The sequence below is a fragment of the Rosa rugosa genome, chromosome 7 (genome assembly GCF_958449725.1).
Source record: "Rosa rugosa chromosome 7, drRosRugo1.1, whole genome shotgun sequence".
NCBI classification, from domain to species: Eukaryota; Viridiplantae; Streptophyta; class Magnoliopsida; order Rosales; family Rosaceae; genus Rosa; species Rosa rugosa.
The window spans coordinates 4,386,237-4,407,789 of NC_084826.1; the positions used below are offsets into that span (position 1 = coordinate 4,386,237).

The window sequence follows — 21,553 nt, forward strand, 5'->3', positions numbered from 1 at the left end:
TCTCACGTTCACATTCTCCCCATATTTCGTACTTTTTTTAAAGAAAACATCAGACGCTCTATCGCGACCAAAACAAATTTCCTAGGGCAAGAATTAATTCTCGAAATTGCTAGGGCAAGATTTCTGACAATCTCACTTCAGCCATGGAAGGTTTTCCGGTGGGAGTTAGGTTTCATCCTACAGATAACGAACTCGTGAGCTACTACCTCCACAACAAGGCTACAATGGGCGACGGGTTTCAGTCCCCTTACGTCTCCGATTGTCCTGATTTCTATGGCAAATGGGAGCCTTGGACTGTTTGGGACAAGTACGGTGGCAATTCCCACGTGGAGGACGGAGAGCCTCTCTTCTTCTTCACCAAACGCAAAAAGTTGAACCCTAATGGCACGCGCTTTGATCGGAAGATGGGCACGGGTACCTGGAGCAACCAGTATTTTGTTAAGGTCGTTGAGGAGGGTAAGGTTATTGGACTCAAGAGGGACTTTCGATACGAGGGTGGAAGCTCTTCAGATCAAAACAATGCTTGGTTGATGCATGAGTATGAGTTGAACAAGAATGATGTGACTGTACTCTGCACCTTGAGAAAAAAACCTACAAAACCGCCACCGCGCGGTAGCGAAACTAAGAAGGAGAGTGTGGATGAAAATCAGAGAAAGAGGAAGTTGGACGAAATTGTTGATGATCTTGAACAAGATCTAGATGAAAGGAGAAAGCTTATTAGAGATCTAGATCAAAGGAGAAAGCTTCGAGCAAACAGGCCGAGAAAGGAAGAGACTTCTTGTGAGGAACAAGGTGGGAGCATTACTATTGATCATCATCAAGGCAGCAGTAGTTGGACGCCATGTGATGAGGCTTATCGGCCTGAGTTGGTTCCGGATCTCGCCACTGCTGATGATATTGTGTTTACTACTTATGACTTCTTTGCATCAACTCCAGATGATCCACTGCACGTTGAATCTAATGAATTTCTAGATCAATTTTATGAGGACAACGACTTCAACTGATTAGCAAGGAGGTCTTTCATATGAATGAGATTCATGAAGAACAGTTTAATTGTAGTTTAACCGTAGCTCAAGTAGCAGCCGCCTAATTTTATCCCGGTGTGCTAGTGTGTGAAATTTTATTTGTAGGATTGAATGATTGATGTTGTTTTTGATGGCGGAACAAAAATTCTCAACTAATTCACTTTGACCACTGAATTGGATCAAATGAAAAATAAAAGGCGATAAAGCAGAGAGTACATACTCTAATACATGATTTTGTATTTCCGAAAAGAATGAATACAAGATGTACTTAGTTGATGAATAATATTTCTGCTAACGGTAACAACAAGCCAATGTTCCAAAAATTATCGTAACTTTGTAATCTACAATTTCTTTCACGCCTTTTTCTGAAAGCACAGTTTACTGTATAGTACTCTAGACTGTGACGGTGAACAAATAGAGTTTTAGCACGACAGCCAGAGCCAACTGCAACAAAAAGATCCCAGCCACAATGAAGAACCAGCTTTCACCTGCTGAAACAATGTGGGCGCGAAGGTTTATGGCCACAAAAGTAGCAGACATGATCCCAGCCACGCCTGCAATTACCCATCGGAAAATTTCCAAGGGCACAACGGAGAGACACTGCAATTACACACAGTAGCAATGTCAGCTAGCTATTATCAACCATCAAAATCTGAGATTTTCGTAGTACAACCCCTTAACAAAGTAATGGCTCTTCTTAATAACACAAAAGATTGGCAATACCATGATTGAGTCTAAACTGAGACATTAATGTCCAAAATTATTAGAAGTAGCGGCATTAGTAAGCTTCTCCAGCATTCTTAAGAAACTAATGACTTTTCGACACAAATTTCAATATGAAGAACATTTTGGCCCATGTTTTCAAAATCTACATATTTAATGGTGTAAAGCTTCGCTCTTGGCATAAGCTTTTGGGACATGCAGACCTATCTATGACACATCTTCTGGTAATAAGCTTAATGAAAAAATACATCCAGAGACTTACCAAAGCTGGTATAAAGACAAACAGGGAGTAGCCATACAGACAAAACAGCTGAACGAGACCTGCTGGTGCCGAGAAGTATTTAAGGATTACATACAGCACAAGAGGAACAACAGTGACGTAACCATAGAACAATCCAGCAGACCATTGCACTACATTAATGTCATATGCCCACTCTTCACTCTTGACCTTGTGTGCTACATATGTCACGAAGGTGCCAATGGCAGCTGCAACAAATATTAGGGTGGTACATATCCAGAAAGGTCCATACCTACAAAGCATTTGATGTTGAGATCAGATAACACATGCAGACAATTTTTGGTGAATATAAAACTTTTGGTATAAAGCTAAAATAACATACAAAATATCCATTGAGATATGGTATGAAAGCACAAGCATATTACCAAATTAACAGTAGAAAAATTTTACAATAAACAAGTGCCATCAGCAGAATGCTACGCATTTTCCAACAACTTCTCAAATTAAAACTGATGTTCATCTAGGATTATCAATTGTCAAGGGCTGGGAAAATATCAAAGAGATGTATGAATTTCCATACAACTTGATACTGCATGTCGAAGATCTACATTATAGACAGGTCATTACAGTAAAGTTACCAAAGAAGACTTACAAATCTGGATTGTTAGTTGTTTTTTCATTGAAAGCTCCACTATATGGAAGGAGCGAGTCTTTAATCCTCTCTAGAACATCTGAAGTGTCAACATCAAAATATGCCTTGTAAGATGATACACTGAAAGTACGTAGCCAACCACTCTGCTGGGGTTCATCAGAACCAGATACAGGTTTTGAAAATGTGTCTGCATCAAGAGTTACATGCCTTTAACATCACAGCAGATGAAATCCACAGTATTGTATTTATAGTAATCATCCTATAATATGCTGGAAAAAAATTATGGAAAGAAGTCTGGATGGAAGTTTCAAAACCCCTGACAAATAGCATTACTAACTTTTCTCATATGGTTGAACAACTCTAGGAATGGCAATACCCATATAGAATGGGAATGGCAACACGGAGAGAGCTGAGTCATTATTCCAAAACCAACATTAGCCCTTCTAAGTTTTCTATTCCAAACATCCACAATGTTTAAGTTCATCAGTCCACTCATTAGCAGTTTTAAATTACTAAAATCACATCTTTAGGCTATTCTATGGTTTTGATGACTCTCAACAGCACACCCCGTTACAACTGCTACTATAGATATCTTCTTCGATAAAGTGTTCCAACCCAAACATCGCCAACCTCCCATTCCTCGGCATCCCTTATTAGCATCCATCTAATTACTAGCATTTATAGAGCATAATAAAATGAACAAAAGTTCATTCTGCCTATAGATTGAATTCACCCAAATAATCATCCATACTCCTAAAACAGACAAAGAAATTCAACCATTCCTATTATCCTTCGTGTACTACAAAGTTAACTTTCAAAGCCTTTAGGTACTGAATTGCATTCACACAAGTATAAAAATCTGAAACAATGTAGGAAAGTCGCATACGAAAGCAACTGCATATTCAACAAACAATATTAGAAACTGTGTGTACCATCTGCATCGCGAGGAGGGCGAGCGCCACTAGAGATCTTCCCTTGTGCCTCAGATGGAGGAAATGTCTGAAGGTGTGAATCTGCAAAATTTACACCAAACCATTAATACCAACGAAAATTGATCCAATCTCGCATCCGAAAACTTAAAACCTCGCAACTGAGCTAGACTCTAGATACATTCATCTCATCTCATCATACTTCTATAGCAAACAATACATCATTCACAATTATGCTTATCCTTTTGCTACACGAATCAATAAACCCTCGCTAAACTGAAGATTTAAGAAAAGGAACAGCTTCTGAACACAATCCAGCAACAAAAATCAGCTGATTCGTTCTATATCTAATTCAATTTCGTTTTCTTTTGCTTCAATTTCACGGCAACACAAACAAAAGCTAAGCAACTACACAAAGTGATAAACCGGAAAGAGGAAATTGACCTTGGAATTTGACGGTGAGGTGGCCTGGATCTGGAACCGCCTGCAAAATCAGCCAAGATTGATGAACCAGATCATGTACAGATTATATTTATATATATATATATAGGTGAAATTGAAAACTTACAGCAGGAACAGATCCCGAGACGCTTTGGTTATCAATGCTGGTATAATTGCCGGACATCATCTTGCTTTCTCTCTCTTCTTCTTCTTCTTCGTCTTCCTCTTTGGCTATGAGCTCCCTTCAGATCTCTCTGTGATAAGAGTCTTGGAGTCGCGCGTGGTTTTTTTTTTTATTTCTTCTACTATTCTCTTTTATTTCTTACGTGACAAATTATAAAACGACGTGGAAGCTGATAATTGAAACTTTTTATTTTTTTGTTTTATCAGAGAAACTTTTCTTTTCTTTTTCTGGTCCGAAAAAATTAAAATTTACTTGAGCTGGATTAAAAATTACAGTAACTTGTACCCAAAAAAAAAAAATTACAATTTACAGTATTGGTTTGTGTATGACAATTCACTCTATATATGTTTTAAACCGGCACAATTTAGTTATATAAATTTAAATGCCGACTATTAAATTGTCTATACGAATTTGTTATGAAGTGACTATCAATTCTTGGTTGATTGAGAATTATACGGCTACTTGAGATATATATGTTTTATCTATTGCCCTCTGCACGACATTACAAAGCCAAGCCACGAGCGGGTGGAAAATGCGAAAGCTTGATCAAGACCAAGAAACAATGTGTAACTCACGTGTTTAAACGAAGAAATGTGACATCATCATTTTCGGTAATATGATAATTATTAGATTTTTAAGAACATCTATTTATTTATTTGTATTTGTTTTGACGTATTTTTGAACCGGTTATTCTACACGAATAGAATATTAGATACTTTTGATATTCTCTCTTCAAATGGGAGTTAATATTTTTTTACCATTATACAGTAATTAAGCGTCTATGCGTCGATCTGAAAGATTTATGTTACTAAAGCAGTGCACTTGCACTAAATCAACCATTCTGATAATATTTTTCTACATTTCCTTTTCACCTGTTTATTCTGGGATTAAGGGGACCCAAAATTTGAGCAGAGTTATATGGGTATTGAACCTATTTGGTATAAATGTTGTACCATCTAGATCTACTGCCAAAGGGCACCCACTGAACAAATGAGAACTTATCAGAATCAAGGTGCCAAAACAAGATGATTCCATTGTCACCTCCAAAAATGGAACAGAATCCACAAGCTACATACACCTCCAAAAATGGAGTCACTAAACAAGGTAATATCCAGTCAATAAAACAAATTTTTAACTATGCATCGATGTTCTTGCAGAACAAAATTTCTGAGCTACATTATTTTTGTGTGAACAGTTTGCTCTAAGGTTTGAGCTTCCCCAAAGTTTGGGCCCAAACCATATATGATTTATCTCTAGCTAAAGAACACTTTATTACAGCAGTAAGAGCTATCAGAAAATTGGTTCTCCCATTATAAAAGTACATCTGTTTCAGCTAATAGATAAAAGCCTCACCTAATTTACATGTGAACTATGCATATTCTTGTCAATACAATAACAATCATGCATTTTTTACTCTGCCTCTTGTGAGGAATAGATACCTTCTGATTGCAAGTATGAGAACCCAAGTAGTAGCAGAAATTTTTTCCTTGATCATCAAAAGCAATGCGGAGCTCAGAACAGTTTTCAAGATCTGGGCATGCAATCCTTTGAAGAAGCCTGGAATGCCTTCCTTTTTCCATATAGCACTGAGAGTTCCTGGAATCGTTTTTCGGATCCTTGGGCGGGCTTCCTTGGTTTTATCGTCATCATCTGGGTCAGCAGCTTGGATCATGACCTTACACCTGTAGGAAGTAGATGTTTAAATTGATCCCAAAGGTCAAGCTTATAAATGAGACAGCGTGTGAGAGAGCAATTGTGCACCTGATGGCAGGATAGGTTAAAACAGTAGCAACACTTTTTGAGACTGCACCTAGAACAAATGCTGAAAAGGCAGAAAGGGCTTCTGGGGATGAACCCTTGGCCGATTTATCTTGTTTTCCTTTCAGGAGTCTTTGTTTTAGCTGATCAAACACTGTATACTGAAGTAGAATGAAACAATCAGCTTTGGCTACAATTTCAATTTGAGTAGAGATGGAGGCAACAGAATGAGAGAGTGTATATTGAAAGTCAGGACAAGTACCTGAATTGCAGGGTTCGCAGTAAGCAATAGGGAGATTCCAAGACCATCAAATGCATCACTCCAGGTGCCCTCTGTAAGGGTCTTCCACAGCCCTTTGGATTTTCCAAAGGCACTTGTCTGCATCCTTGATGAGGCTGTATCCAGAGGCTGCACAGTCATACAACATAGTCATTACAGTTGAATACTCAGGGACGTAGGTTTCCTGCTTGTCCAAAATCATAGAGGGTAAAAGAAAGTAACAAGAAGCTTCATGACATCTATATAATTAAAGCCCATAATCTTCCTACTCTTTCCATGTCACAGTCAAAATGGGAACAATAGAGCATAACTGATAATACAAAGAGGCTGAACTCATGTTTTGCCATAACGAATTTGTATCCCAGAATCTTACTATATCATCTAAGAATTCTCAAGTAAAATGGGGGAGACTTTAAACAATTAGCTCACCTGGGTGGCAATGGCAGTGCAAGCCCCAGCAGCAGCAGCAAGGATCAAGTTTGCTGTTGTACCTATAGATTTAGAACCGCTGGTTTCCAGATATAGTCTTTTGAAGTAGCTATACCCATAAAAGTAAACAAACTGAGAAATGAAGGATTGCAGATTTTTTGTTTCCAGACCCTGATACAGTGAAAGAACCTGCCGAGTCGATATTGCTTCCCAGAATACATCTGAGAGGTTCCTACATAAGCCAAAACCAAAAATTAGGGTGAATTATACACCAAACTAACGCTGATTAAAACATTCAGCACCAAGTATTAACACATAAAATGTTGTCCCAATGAGGAAGGTCGTAACCATTAGACTCATGACATAAGCTCTACAGAATCAATTACTCCATGTTTCCTAAAGAATGAACCGTAAAACTTTTTATGTTACTATCATCGGAAACAGGCTACTTGAAACTATATATATATATACTCCCCTAGCTTACACAGGACCTCTTCCAACTAGTAATTTCCGGGCATAAAGTACCTTGAATAGGTTAGACATATGGAGAGAAGATTCTTACAACTTTCTTGCACTAAAGAATCTTAAATCCCCTTCTCATCTGCAACAGTTGCATAATGTTCTGTTATAACAAAACCTTACTGGTTTTCCAAGTCTTCAAAATTCTATATTTCTAGAGTATTGCTTTCTTCCATGATGCAAAGTTTGAGGATTTTCATTTCTCAAACACCAGAACAAAATTACACACGAAAACATGATCTAAGCACTCCCAGAAGGTAATATTCGATTAAGAACAAAGCAGAGCATTTAAAGGCACTATCTTGAAGTTGGATCGCTACTATGTTCTACTGATCATTAGAATTTGAAATGACTCATAACTCAACTTCTACATATTCCTGTTCTATGATGATCAAAATGATGACTTGGGCTTCACCCAATCAATCATGTTCTTGAACATTAACAACATAAAGCTCCCAACTGCCACCTACCCAAGTACAATTCACTCACCAACTCCCGCAAAAACAGAGAATTTCACCACAAAACCAATCACAAATCCATGATCCAAACAAAAACCACAGACCCAGATCATAAAACTGAAGAGTGAAGATAAAAGAGATGGGTACCTGTACTTGGCCTGATCATTGGCTCTGACGTCAGCTTGGTACCTGGTTTTGCAGGTGTCAAGTGGGTACAGAATGGTGGTGCTCAACAGTGACCCTATGGCTCCTGAAGTGGCCTCTGATATAGATTCTAGATCCATCCTGATCTTCTTCTTCTTCTTCAAATTATTTGTTTATTTTCAAAACCAGCACGTAACTTATAAAATGTGTGTCTGTTTATATAGGGAGTGTGGGGGGCGTTGAAAAGTTGAAGGAAACAGAGTGGGGAGGACCGATCCGGTGGCGTCTTCTTGGCACTCTGAAAAAACGTGCATCTTTTTTGCTATAACATTAGCTACCACCTCATTTCGCACCAACTTTTTTTTTTTTTTTTTTTTCACATTGTTTGTATCTGTGCGTAGGGTACCTGTATTTGGCGAAATGGTAAAATAGTGGCTTCGAACTCCATCAAAAGTGAAGTGCATTACCCATTACATTGATTACATATAGACTAGGATCACCCCAGTCTAATTACATATAGACTGTAGATACAATCAAAATTCATATAAAGTACTATAACAAGGAATATTTCGATACAAAGAGACTTAGAAATAAATTTATAAAGAAAATATCATCACTGATAACTCATCATTTCTTATGAATTCAGAAAACAATAATTATGACATATGAGTAATGTTACGACAATAACAAAATACAGTTGATACAATATCGGCAATCTGCCGGAGAGAGGAAGACGAAAGTCGTGATCCCGGATGGCAAATGCTTGTGTTTTGCCGGTGATGCGCAATATATTCATATTAGGATCACCCCATACCTTCTATATTGTGTGACGGAAGCTATTGCGTCAAAGAGTGATGGGTCACATCCACATCATAGGAAAGATGAGCCAAGGGGTAAGTCGTTGTGTTGCTTCCTAGGTGAGGCCTCGTGTCCTTTTCTCTTTTTTGGTATGGGCATATACGGCTCCTCGCCTCCTCGTGTTCTCTATTGTTTGCTAATGGAGTGGGCTTTGACCCGAATCCTAAAGAGCCTCATTATTGGGTCTATTGTTAGCAAACAGACTAGGCTTTAACCAACCAAAAGCAAGCCCAACTTAGCACTGTCAGTCAGCCCAATGCCGAACAATGATAAGGTCTTATACCGCCCAGCAAACATCGTCGGATGACCTTGGAATTTGGAAGAAGATCTTGGGTCAGGCGGTAGCATTGATGGATTAGTCTGACCTTCTGAAGAAAAAATTACACGTGACAAAAATAAGGATATTTTCGATAATTTTGTACAAAATTTTATATACTAGCATGAGTGGCCTCTTCTTGTTGGTCAGGAGGCATGGCACAAGATCATTCACTCAGTTAGAGAATATGAGCGATATTTTAATGAGGGACTTTATAATAATGAGATTGTATAAGGTATAAATTTACTCACATAAACACACGTTTGTTTTTATAAATTATATTGTATAAACTTCAAGTTGGAATAGTTCCTCTCTCTAATATCCTCATGTCAATTATTAGCTATTAGATTATGGCTAGAAAAATTCATAACTATCAGTCTATCACATCAGTTTAGTCAACTTCCAAACATTTTTTATATTAATCTCTCAACATTTTCTTACTCGTTGAGTCACAGACTCCTTTAGTAATTAACTAATTATCAATAATTTGATAAAAAGAGAAAAGAAAAGAAAAATAAAAAAATGTTACCAATCCGTAATTAGCATAGAATTCAGGGCTGTTTATTAAACTTACTTGCTCCATAATTAATCCAACCCAAACTTACATGCCACCCAACCCCACCAACCCTACAACTCAGCTTGCCTAAATAAGCCACACCGTCCTATGTGTCAAAAACGGTGCAAAAAAAAAAAAAAAAAAAAAGAAGCAGAAAAAGACGTTTTCATTCTGTAACAAAAACCCCTCCCACTTTCTCTAACGAGTAGCCACACCGCCATCACCACCACCACTCCCTCTCCTAGGGTTTATCTCGAAGCTTCTTCTTCAAACCAGAACGAGCTCCCAGACCTCTCAATTTAGCCCCTGGATTTTCAGGTATATTACAACCCTGCCATCGCCTCCTTCACTCTCCCACTCTGCTTCTTCTTCAATCCGTTTAAATCTTTCTGCTTCTGATAAGTAAAGTCATTTATGCTTTTGATATGGAATCAGTCGCAAGCTTAAGCTTCATAAATTTTATTCCGGATTGAGTTCGATTCTGGTGTTCTACTGTTTCCGGGAATATTCTGTGTTTTCCGGTACCGGAATCGTTGCGACTTTACTAGCGCAGCGTTGTGGAGTTTGATTTGTGAGTGGTTTTGGTCTGAAATTAGGGTTTTGGGTTTTTGCAGTTCCAATGGCGAAACCTGCAGCAGGAAACGCGAACCAGAGCCACGGCGGCCGGACTGCTGTTCGGATTGTTGTGGCGGGAGACCGAGGTACCGGAAAATCGAGCTTGATTGTAACTGCGGCGGCGGAGAACTTTCCGGCTAATGTGCCTCCGCTGCTGCCGCCTACAAGGCTGCCTGAAGATTTCTACCCCGAGCGCGTGCCTATCACGATTATTGATACTTCTTCTAGGTATGAATGAACTCTGGTGCTCCGAAATGGTTGCTTTTGTTGATCGAAGAATGTAGGGAGGTCGGAAGCGGTTGTGTTGTTGAATTGCAAATGTTGCATTGTATGGAGTTCTAGCAAAGTTTATTTCTTACATGATATAAGTTGTAGGTGTGTTTAAAAGGTCTATTAGGTTTTGCCGGAAAATGTAGGGAGGAAAATAGATGGTGATACTCTTCGGAAAATAACTTGTTAATGGTGAGTGGTGATGCTAGATGCCTAGTTTTCTTAACATAGAATACATTTGTAGTATATAGTAAGGTGTAAGTTGTAACCATGAAGAACTTTATAGAGTTGGCTAATCCTCCCAGTAAGATCTAAAGTCTGATGCTGATTTTTATTCTGTTTTCTTAATCAGACCAGAGGATAGTGGTAAAGTAGCTGAAGATCTGAAGGCTGCTGATGCAGTTGTGCTAACTTATGCGTGTGATCAGCCTCAGACGCTTGACCGGTTGAGTAACTTTTGGCTTCCAAAGCTTCGTCAGCTAGAGGTGAAAGTTTGTGTGTGTGTTTTTTTTTTTTTTTACCCCTCATGTGAGCCGTTAGGAAAAACAAAGAGAACAGAGCACTGTTGAAAGAAAACCTTAATCTTAATAGATATCAATCACTGTGAAAATGAAACCTGTATATTTTATTGCTTTACTGATCTATTATAAAACTGGTGTGATATAGATGCTAGTGGAGAGCAGCCTTGTGTTTTAGTATGTATTATTGATGGGAATATATGAAATCTCATGAGCAGGTAAAGGTCCCTGTTATAGTGGTTGGTTGTAAGCTCGATTTGAGAGATGAGAATCAACAGGTGAGCCTGGAGCAAGTGATGTCGCCAATAATGCAACAGTTTCGGGAAATTGAAACCTGCATCGAGTGTTCAGCATATAAACATATTCAGGTACACTAAAATGAATCTTCTCTTTTCAAGTTCCTATGTTGGTTAAAATGTCACTATTTTGTACAATTCAGCATGCACAGTATATGGCACTTCTTCATATTGTGTATTGGGGTTAACCCTTGTTCATGGGGACTTCCATTATATTTTACACTTTTACATGAACTTTTCGTTTGTAGCATGCATTTGCATTTCAGTTCATGGATGACTTTTTGTTTATCCAAAGAAAAGGAATTTGATCAGTAACTTTATTTTGCAATAGTTTCTTGTTATTTTGGCAATGACATTCTAATGCTTGGAGTCTATACTTTTGACTTATTTCTATTTGCAGATTCCTGAGGTTTTTTACTATGCACAAAAAGCTGTTCTTCACCCAACAGCCCCATTATTTGATCAGGAAACACAGACTTTGAAGGACCAATGTGTGCGAGCCTTGAAGCGGATATTCATTCTCTGTGATCATGATAGGGATGGTGCCCTTAGTGATGCAGAATTGAACGATTTCCAGGTTCTCTTTTTTCTGTTATGCAACAAGTTGCATTCTATTCTTAGTGTTCTTCAAAATCCTAGTGTTCTATGTTACATATTGATATTTATAGTTAGATTCTCAGTTTTTCTTAGCTAAATCAATGGAATTTATGCTTGAGATTCTTGAAAACTTGAAAACTTGTTGCAAACAGGTTAAATGTTTCAATGCTCCACTACAACCTTCTGAAATAGTGGGCGTGAAGAGGGTGGTGCAAGAAAAGTTACCGGAAGGAGTCAATGACCGGGGGCTTACACTGACAGGATTCCTCTTCCTGCATGCACTATTTATAGAGAAGGGACGTCTAGAGACAACTTGGACTGTACTCAGGAAGTTTGGCTATAACAACGATATACGACTTTCAGAAGAACTAATTCCATCTCTCCCAAAACGGACTCCTGACCAGGTAAGCTTTCATTGAGTTACTATTTTTATTATGTTCTAATGGTGTCGACATGCTTTTATTCAGTGCTGATATTTTCAAAACTGAAATAGGAGATTCATCGCGTTTTGAGTAATCGTTTTCAAGAATTTAGTAACCTAGCATGTTTACTTGTACACTTAAGACCTTTTAAGTTTGGTCAGAGTTGTTCAGTGAGTGCTAGAGTCCCTACTAATTAAGTACGCTTTATTTTGATTTTGAATTGACTCAGACGCTCAGAGCTAAATCCTCCAGCTATTATATGTGTGTGCGTGCATTGCCTAAACAATGATTCTTAAGATAAACATGGTAGAAGTGTACAAATAAGCATCACTTTAAACTGGACCTTGAGGGCACAAGACTGAGCCTGATCTTGAATAATAGATTGGCTCCCAACTTCATTCAGGTGTTTGAACTTATGCCCTTATGTGATGTGCCATTATCATGCCAGCTTAAGTGCATCATTTTTGTGAAGCTCTTTTATTCATAAAATATCTATTATTTTAAATATATCCCACTTTTCTCTTTACATTTTGTAAGCTAGTTGATGTTGATGTGAACTTCGTTGTCATGTGTGCAGAGCATGGAGCTGACAAATGAAGCAATCGATTTTCTGAGTGCGACCTTCAACTTGTTTGACAATGATGGTGTATGTCTTAGTATATGCTTATTTTCAAAAGCTACTTTCTTTTTAATTACGCTGTTATAATGATGGTGATATAACCATACAATTTTCTCTATGCATTAGTTGTGCTCGTACTATTTTAATCATGATTATCTGTTATTCCACCAGGATGGGGCCCTAAGACCACGTGAACTGGAAGAACTATTTTCGACTGCTCCTGCAAGGTAATTTTGTTCCCTCAGAATCATCTTTTCTATGTTTGTTTGCAAGCTGTTTGAGATTGCAGTTTGTGTGTTTGCTTGTGTACTATTATGTGACTATTAAATCTCATCAAATTTACAAATAATGTGTTGGGCTTGATAGAAGTTCCTAAGTTTGTGTGTTGCGTACAAGATCTGACTAATAACATGGTTTAGCTGGTCTGCTCTACCTAAATGCTAGTTTTTAGTTAAAAGCTTGTTCAATAGAAGCTTCATGGTTTCCATTAGAACTTTTATCAGTACTGTTTCACAGGATATCTATAGATTTCTTACTCAGTCTGAATTCTCATAACTATACTTCCTACTACTACGGTACTACATATGAATATCTTGGCATCTTTTAAGGGTTGCCTTTGAATTTGCAGTCCATTTAGTGAATTTCCATACAAGGATGCTGAAGAGAGAAATGCATTTGGAGGCCTATCACTTGATGGGTTCTTGTCACTGGTATGTATTATCTGCCACACCATCTCTTCTTCCCCACAACCCACAACCAAAATTAATTAAAAAATATGAAAAGTTAAATTTAAAGATTTACAATTGAACTCCTGTCTCATCAAATTGTTATACTTGTATCTACTCAAGCATATGTGTACTTTATGACCTGCACTGTGCATATGTAAACACTTTTCATTTTTCTCATGTATGCCTAAATTTTTGTGAAAAATGTGTAACTTCAGTGGGCCCTCATGACACTCCTAAACCCAGCCTCTACCCTGGAGAATCTTATATACATTGGTTATGCCGGTGATGTTTCGTCTGCAATCCGTGTGACTAGGAAAAGGCGTTTTGATCGCAAGAAGCAACAATCAGAACGAAATGTTTTCCAATGCTTCATCTTCGGCCCAAAGAAGGCTGGAAAGTCTGCATTGTTGGATTCTTTTCTTGGAAGGTCTATCTTATGAATCATTATTCAATTTTGGTTCTCCCGGGAAATTGATTTTTTTTTTCTTTGTAAATTAATCAGTGGTAATGGATATGCAGGCCATTTTCTGATAACTATTATCCAACTACCGAGGAGCATTATGCAGTTAATGTTGTTGATCAGCCTGGGGTAAGTTGTACTACAATAATCTTGTGTCTCAAGACTCTTTTAACAGTTGCATGGATTGTCCCTTCCTCCCTTCTTTTATGCACATCTACATATGTGAGTATTGGCCGCAAGGTTGCAGAGGTTGTTGATGCTGTAACGGACTATACGGGAGATCAAATGTATCTCGAAACTGTTTGCACCATACAAATGGTTTACTCTCATGGTGTTGCATCTGAATGAATTGGTGTTAACTTGATTACTTCGTTTTTTGGAGAGCATATAAAAGTCATTAAAAGTGTCCGAGTATGTATAGGTTGACAAGTTACTGTAGTATCAGTCACTGATTAGTAGTAATATCCAACTTGTCATCAATACTTGTGTTAACATTCAATTTAAACGCATGTCAATGAGACATATAGAGGAACTGTGAGGATAGCTGCAAATTTAGTTAAAGTTAGCTGACAGTTACTCCAAACTTTTAGTTATATAATATCTATGCATGTGAGCTAAATTTTCTTTTGAGTTCTATTATTTGTTCTTTGAACGATTTTGTAATTCTACAATTGATAACAGGGAACCAAGAAAATCCTAGTGTTGAGAGAGATTCCTGAAGATGGAGTTAGCAAATTGCTATCTAGTAAAGAGGCTTTGGCTGCTTGTGACATAGCTGTGTTTGTTCATGACAGGTACTACCTGCAGAAATCCTTATTGGTTGCATGATTGTATCTGATAATGTAATGGATGCTGTATGAGTTTCCCTGGTAGTACAATAGTAGCAGTTGTTTTTGCTGTCTATATTCAAGAGTCTGTTCCAGATTTGTAGCTTTTGTTGTACCTTAAAATATCTCTTCCTAGTTCCTAATGATATTTAAATAGAAATGTTTTTAATAAGGTCAATTCTGCAGAAGTTTTTCCCATTTAGACCGAGCACTTCCCTTTTTGATGTGGTCACTTTTCATCAGTCTTAATGCACTTTAGTCTTGATTTGTTTTTAGCCATTTTCTTTTTCATTTTCTTGTTGCAAGCATGAAACTGTGAAGAGTGCATGCAAGAAAGAAAATATGCTTCATATTGGCATGAGAAATCGAATATCTAAAATTAATTGCATTTATTGCAGTCTGGGAAAAATTTCCATCGAATGACCTTAAGAGGAATTAAACCTATAACTTCTTACCATAATATCTGCTGAGTGCATTACTTTAAGATGCATATATTTCTTTACCCTAAAATTGGCAATGCATATTACTCTTGCATTATACTTATGGTGTCTTTTGCTTTGCTAGTTCTGATGAATTGTCCTGGAAGAAAGCAACAGACTTGCTGGTAGAAGTTGCTAGTCATGGTGAGAATACTGGTTTTGAGGTGCCTTGCCTCATTGTTGCAGCTAAAGATGATCTGGATTCATTTCCATTGGCCATACAGCATTCTACAAGGGTATTTATTTATCCGCTGACTACATACATCTCTTTTTCTTCTGAAAAAAGAACATATATATGTTATGGAATTTACTTTTGTACATAAAATTGATTGCCTGCCGAGTGATGAGTTCTGTTGGTATGCAACTCTTCCTGAAAGTTTCTATATTTACTTCTATAGATGTAGACTAACTATTATTTAAAACAGAGACCAGATTATTGTGCTTTTAGATTCATGCTTCCTAAAAGTTGAGGGAAGGGTTGTGGTAACTCTGACATCAGGCTATTAAAATAGAAGATGAAGATAACAGTAATTCGATGATAAATATTACTAAAAGGTGATATTTTGAAGAGTGAAGTTTGTGTACCCTCTTCTGAATGTATTGACATAGATCTGGTTGTTTGGAGCTTGAAATATATTCTTTGCAGCACTTAATTGGAATTGTCCACTAGATCAGATTTCATTGCATTATCTGAAACAAGAAGTGACATGTTTTCAAACTAATGCAGGTTAGTCAGGATATGGGAACAGAGGCTCCAATACCTATTAGCACAAAGTTGGGTGATTTTAACAATGTATTTCGTAAAATTGTAAGTGCTGCGGAGCACCCTCATTTGAGTATTCCCGAGACGGAGGCTGGAAGGAGTCGCAAGCAATATCACAGGCTCATAAACCGCTCGCTTATGTTTGTTTCAGGTATGTGATCTTTTATATTTCAGTTATTTATTTGAGTCATCTGTCAATTAGTTGGGGCCTTCTGTTTCCGAATCATTATCAATTTTATTGGGGCCTGTTGTTGGATTTGTTTTGCTCTTTACAGTGGGAGCTGCAGTGGCTATTGTTGGACTGGCAGCGTACCGTGTCTATGCTGCAAGGAAGAATGCCTCCAGTTAAAGGATGATGAAGTTTCATTCAATGAGCGGCTTATTAGGAGGCCTATGTCCTCGAACCTGATGGCTTCACAAAGCTATCACCTTCAAATTCCCCAGTTTGTTGGGTTGAATTGTAGAGAGTGCGAAAAACTATTCTATTATTACACCCTTTCACCTCTTGCCTTCTCTACAGCGAGACATGGAATGCGCTAATATTACCCAGTTCCTTCCATGGGTAGAGGCCCTTTGAATCAGAAACTACAATGGAATGAGTTATTAGCTTGTGCAGTGAAAACATTTTTGCTATGACTTTACCCAAATCAAGCGTTTTAAGCAACTTTGGACCAAAATTTGCATAACAATGAGAAGATTGATTAAAGAAGATAAAAAGCTGGAGCAGATAGGGGGCAAGAAGCTGCCCCAAATCAAAGTCAAGGTCCTCGGTAGGGCTGCCATTTGATTGGTCAAGCCAGCCTTGGCTCTAAAAATTTTGTACCCGAATTCGGAATTACTCTCTGTAATTTTTCCGATCTTCCAAAACTACTGTTACTTTTGACACGTCGATTTTTCGTGTTGGATTTATTTATTTATTTTTTTATTTTTTATTTTTTTTATAGAAAAACAGGAAGGAATTGCATAATATAAGCAAAGTCGTTTGTTCGCCTCAAAAAAATGTTCAAAGGTAATAGTGTCCGTTGATGATGCTATTCTCCTTCCGCATTAACAAACTCGAGAAATACTTGACGCAATCTTTCTTGATGCGCAATTGCTTTAGCCACCAACAATATCAACATTACCTATATTTTTTTGCAGAAGTTAGCAAATGATAACGACTCTCCAATAACAAATTCCCAACTAATTATATATTCCGACTCTTACTAGAAGACTGATGAAAAGGATCAACGCAGTATCTAGATGCAATATGCAATAGTTGCAGCAACGTGAGAAGTGTAAATGGAGATTTACTTTGTATGTTTGTTTTTTGTTTTTTTTTGTATGGCAAAGTATTTTAACATAGTAATAAACATTCACATAAGATTATTGAATAACTTGTGCTGAAAATAGAAATACAAGTAATTGGGTTGTATGATGATTGATTAAATATGATAAGTTCGTAGACAATTTTGGGTGACGTGGAGCTCGTGTGGCAGTGAGGCATGCACACATGGGTAACCCGCTCTGATACCATGATATGTATATATGAACCACAGACATTGAATAACTATGAGTGTATATGCTTGCAGATTTACAGGTTTTAAAACCTCACGAGTAATCAGTCTCTCTCAAAAAACAATCTTTTTTCTCAAATCAACAAGAACTCGGGTTTTGAGGTCACAAAGATAACACAGTCTTCAGAGAATTACTTCAAGAAGAATCAACTTTTTGATTTTCAGTCGAAGTATTTACGATTCAATCTTAATTTTTCTTTTCATAATGATCAAAAATCATAACTAAGAACACATTGATCCAAAAGTTCACATGAAACATCATCTGTTATATATACTGAAATAGCATTTAAATTTATAATTCGGTAACCTCCAACACCTTCATTCTCAGGTTGCTGAATATAATCCAAAGATTGCTAGTCTAGACTCTAAACCCTTATCATCCCTCATTTGCTCTCGAGTGTCACTCATTCCACTTTGGCGTACTCCGCGAAGCTATAACATCTCTTGTCACATAAAACAGTAATTCAAACAACACAAACAAAATGAAGGCTGTTGTGTTAGTTTTCCTGCAATTACAAGCATGACAGACAGATTTTGGTCATGCTTAACCTTTGTCTTTGGGTTAAAAGCTGGGTGCCTCGAAATTATAACAACCCCAATATCCTGCAGTTTGGCAATGCTTTTGGTCCTGTAAATTTTTAAACTTCACAATGAGCGTGACACCTGTGGTGAAGAGTGCCTACAGGCACAAGTTTTCTAGAACTCATAAGAATCAAGTGCTTGTATTACAATAGATTAATTGGAATTCGAGTGATTGCGAGTGGTACTCTTTTCCCCACCCTTGGTTTTTCAACTGCAGAAGCTTCGTTGAGGGTACATTGAAATGTCCTGGAGTTGTATTAGTTACTTCATTAATGATATTACAGAAAACCTGACATGATAATATCAGTCCACCACGAAGATCAAGAAGTTAGCAAAAGACCTAGCAGCTACATAATGCTTATTCCTTCTTAGATGAATCTGAGGCCGGTTAAATTTGTTTCCAAAAAGCTTTTTAAGCAACTAAAAAGCATATCGATTGTGAGTCCTATACAAGAAACAGACTTGACTAGCAAAGCTAGGCTGAGAACAATCGCAATACGGTAGAACTGCATGAGTAGCATAAAGAACTGATGAACTGGTCCAATTCAGCTCCCATTCTGTTTCCACCATGTTGGATGCTAACATGAAAAGAAAAGAGCTAACTGATTTTGATTTGAAACAGAAAATGCTCTGAAAAATTCCCCAAACTTCAAATTGTTCTTAAACCTTTAGATGGCTTCTCCAAACACTGAATATGCTCTAAGCTGTTTGAAATAAAACATACAGGAATCTCAGTTATAGTATTGTCATAACGTTTAAATTAACCAAATCAAACAAGGGACAAGCTATGCTACTGTGATGTTTATCATGCACTCAATTTACATCTATTTGAACAAAAATTATAATTTATATGAATCAAAATTACAATGTTAAGAACAAAATTATCATATTCATTAACACTATTTACATATATATAAGTAAACAAAAATTACAACATTGACAACAAATCTCAACTAGCGGATGGCTTTTCTATGTGTTTTGCAATTGTGGTTGAATGCTTTATTTGGTCATGGTTAAAATTGGTTACATGAACCAACATTTTTTCAGTCTCAATCTTTTTTTTTTTTTTTTTTTTTTTTTTTTTTTATGAATGGTGTATTAATCATTCCTTTCCCAACAGAAAAATAGAAGTACCTACATAAATATTTACAACCGATGTCACCGATTAGGGGAACTAACTATTACAAAGAAACTTTTTTTTTTTTTTTGGCTATAAGGAAAGAAAAGCCACAACAACAACCCCCGCCTAGCTGATCCAAACGAAATGCTGGGGACACTGAAACGGGGAGACAATGGAACCAAACCAAAGGAGTGGAACTTCGAAAACCTAAATCTGCCAGCTTATCTGCCACAAAGTTGGCTTCTCGAAAAATATGTCGAAATCTAATGAAGTGGAACTTGGCTGCCAGACAAACAATGTCATCAACTAGAAGCTTGATCCGCCAAGGAGAGGGGGGTCTTCTTGAGAATGCAGTCAATAAGCAGCTTACAATCACCTTCCACCCAAAGAAACTTGCATTCCTTCTTTTTACACCATTAAGATATTAAAAAGTATTTTTGTATTTTTTATTTACTTCTATTTTCATTTTTTAGTTAATTTAAGGGTTTTTGTCCATTTACACCATTTTTAGAGATTTTTTTTCCCACTTACCCCATTAAGTTTTTTTAATTTTCTCTTATCACAAACACTCTAAGGAGGTCTTCCCTAATACCCCATTAAGATTTTTTTTTGTTTTTTATATTTTTTAATACCATTTTACCCTCACCCTTTTGTTACTTAGAGAGAGAGAAAAAAAATGGAAGAGAGAGAAACCATAGGAGACTTCGCTGGAGCCCCGTCACCGGTCGCCTGAATCCGGCCAACTTTCGCCGGATTCCGGTCACCTGTCGCTGGATTCTGGTCACCGGCCGCCGCTCACAGGACTTTTATGAAAACCTCACCGGAAAGGTTTATTGCCCCAATAGACGTCTATTGCCCCCAATAGACGTCTATTGGCCCCAATAGTCTATTGCCCCCTAATAGACGTTTATTGCCCCCCAATAGATGTTTCGATTACTGAAATGAGAACTAATCTTCCTAAAATTACACAAATAAAACTTTGATTAAACAAAAAAACTAGAGATTACATCAATTTAAAACGTCTATTGCCCCCCAATAGACGTCTATTGTACCCCAATAAATTTTTTTTTTCCCTTTTCTTTTTCCTTGAGGGCATTCTACTCTCATTTTACCAAAAAAAAAGAAGAAGAAAAGAACAAATTGTATAATTTATTCTAAAAAAAGAACAGATTGTGTAAAAAAAACAAGTCCAAATTAGATGATGGAATTCTTTTCAAAGCTGTGCATGCATAGAACAAGACCAAATTGTATAAAACTTTCTTTTTCCCCTTTCATTCTTGGCCTCTGCCCACAGTTTACTAAAAAAAAAAAAAATTGATCTGGCCACCCAGAAAATACTCTGGGCACCAAATCGGAGCAAACCCAGAAATCGGGTCGGAAGTTGAGTGCAACTGAGGGCTCCAAACAGGCTTCACGGAGCCACCCACGACGATGACCAAATCGGAAACCCACGGCTCTGTGGAGCACGAAGAAGAAGTCGAATCATCCAAGGATGGAAATGCAAGTCCTTTGAAATTCGAATCATCCAGATCGGTGCAGTACTTCCTGAAGGCCCCGCCGCCGTTGACGGAATTTCCAGCGCCGACGACGTTGTTGACGAGTTGCAGAAGCTCCGACGCGCAACCGGCGAGCTCCACCGCGAGGCTCTGCATCGAGACGGAGTTCGACTCCGGTAGCTCCGACCGGAGCTTCAGGTGTGGACTATCGCCGCCATGTCGTCTAAGATCGTGATGTCGGAATTCGACGCCGCGCCGGAGGTGGAGATCAGAGGGAGATTAGAGAGAGAGAGAGAAAGAGAATCGTGCTAGGGGAGAGAGAGAGGATAAAATGTAGTTTATTAATTAAATCAATGGTAAAAATGTCATTTTGTTTTAAATAGGGTAAGTGGGAATAAAAATTGGATTAATTTCAGTTTACATACTTGAACTTTCACTCATTCTTCATGTTAGTCCCTGAACTTCTAATTTCATCAAGATTACCCCTATACTCTCAATTTTCATAAGTCGTGTCCAATTTTCAAAGCTCCGTCCAATTTGGACGTTAAGTGATGACGTGGCAGGAGATGGAATTGCTAAATTCCTATACTGCCCCTTGTCAAACCTAAATGAGAAGAAAACGGGAAAAAAAAAATTCTTCAATTTTCTTTGTTTCACCAACCATGTCCAAGCCGCACATCTCATCTGCAAATACA

The 21,553-nt window shown here is 37.6% G+C and overlaps 4 protein-coding genes across 4 annotated transcripts; 2 read left to right on the top strand and 2 right to left on the bottom strand.

Moving 5' to 3' along the window:
- Positions 1-143: 143 nt before the first annotated feature.
- On the top strand, positions 144-1,004 carry LOC133722690 (NAC domain-containing protein 2-like). Its single transcript, XM_062149563.1, has one exon. The coding sequence runs from the start codon at positions 144-146 to the stop codon at positions 1,002-1,004; it is 861 nt and encodes a 286-aa protein (XP_062005547.1).
- Positions 1,005-1,242: 238 nt separating this feature from the next.
- Positions 1,243-4,306, bottom strand: LOC133723610 (uncharacterized). The gene is made up of 6 exons (XM_062150499.1): positions 4,136-4,306; positions 4,012-4,051; positions 3,571-3,651; positions 2,639-2,825; positions 2,011-2,278; positions 1,243-1,625 (listed from the first exon to the last, which is right to left on the bottom strand). Exons 1-6 carry the CDS (start codon positions 4,193-4,195, stop codon positions 1,419-1,421), a joined length of 843 nt encoding a protein of 280 aa, XP_062006483.1. The 5' UTR covers positions 4,196-4,306; the 3' UTR covers positions 1,243-1,418.
- A 996-nt stretch (positions 4,307-5,302) lies between these two features.
- Positions 5,303-8,029, bottom strand: LOC133723452 (peroxisomal adenine nucleotide carrier 1). The gene is made up of 5 exons (XM_062150278.1): positions 7,784-8,029; positions 6,660-6,891; positions 6,213-6,359; positions 5,954-6,111; positions 5,303-5,874 (listed from the first exon to the last, which is right to left on the bottom strand). The coding sequence occupies exons 1-5, from the start codon at positions 7,918-7,920 to the stop codon at positions 5,592-5,594; spliced, it is 957 nt and encodes a 318-aa protein (XP_062006262.1). The 5' UTR covers positions 7,921-8,029; the 3' UTR covers positions 5,303-5,591.
- Positions 8,030-9,669: 1,640 nt separating this feature from the next.
- On the top strand, positions 9,670-16,971 carry LOC133721796 (mitochondrial Rho GTPase 1-like). Its single transcript, XM_062148520.1, has 15 exons — positions 9,670-9,828; positions 10,125-10,353; positions 10,748-10,880; positions 11,132-11,281; positions 11,610-11,786; positions 11,959-12,210; positions 12,806-12,874; positions 13,019-13,074; positions 13,476-13,557; positions 13,791-14,002; positions 14,095-14,164; positions 14,717-14,829; positions 15,427-15,577; positions 16,069-16,255; positions 16,380-16,971. Exons 2-15 carry the CDS (start codon positions 10,130-10,132, stop codon positions 16,451-16,453), a joined length of 1,950 nt encoding a protein of 649 aa, XP_062004504.1. The 5' UTR covers positions 9,670-9,828; positions 10,125-10,129; the 3' UTR covers positions 16,454-16,971.
- The last annotated feature ends 4,582 nt before the right edge of the window (positions 16,972-21,553 follow it).

Coding starts and splice junctions, on each gene's coding strand:
- LOC133722690 (XM_062149563.1), top strand. CDS start 144: ATGGAAGGTTTTCCGGTGGGAGTTAGGTTTCATCCTACAGATAACGAA.
- LOC133723610 (XM_062150499.1), bottom strand. CDS start 4,195: ATGATGTCCGGCAATTATACCAGCATTGATAACCAAAGCGTCTCGGGA. Junction 3,652..4,011: donor CCTCACCGTCAAATTCCAAG/GTCAATTTCCTC, acceptor TAAATTTTGCAG/ATTCACACCTTCAGACATTT. Junction 2,826..3,570: donor CCCTCCTCGCGATGCAGATG/GTACACACAGTT, acceptor CTCTTGATGCAG/ACACATTTTCAAAACCTGTA.
- LOC133723452 (XM_062150278.1), bottom strand. CDS start 7,920: ATGGATCTAGAATCTATATCAGAGGCCACTTCAGGAGCCATAGGGTCA. Junction 6,112..6,212: donor CTGCGAACCCTGCAATTCAG/GTACTTGTCCTG, acceptor ATTCTACTTCAG/TATACAGTGTTTGATCAGCT. Junction 5,875..5,953: donor TTAACCTATCCTGCCATCAG/GTGCACAATTGC, acceptor TACTTCCTACAG/GTGTAAGGTCATGATCCAAG.
- LOC133721796 (XM_062148520.1), top strand. CDS start 10,130: ATGGCGAAACCTGCAGCAGGAAACGCGAACCAGAGCCACGGCGGCCGG. Junction 10,881..11,131: donor CAAAGCTTCGTCAGCTAGAG/GTGAAAGTTTGT, acceptor TCTCATGAGCAG/GTAAAGGTCCCTGTTATAGT. Junction 12,211..12,805: donor CAAAACGGACTCCTGACCAG/GTAAGCTTTCAT, acceptor TCATGTGTGCAG/AGCATGGAGCTGACAAATGA.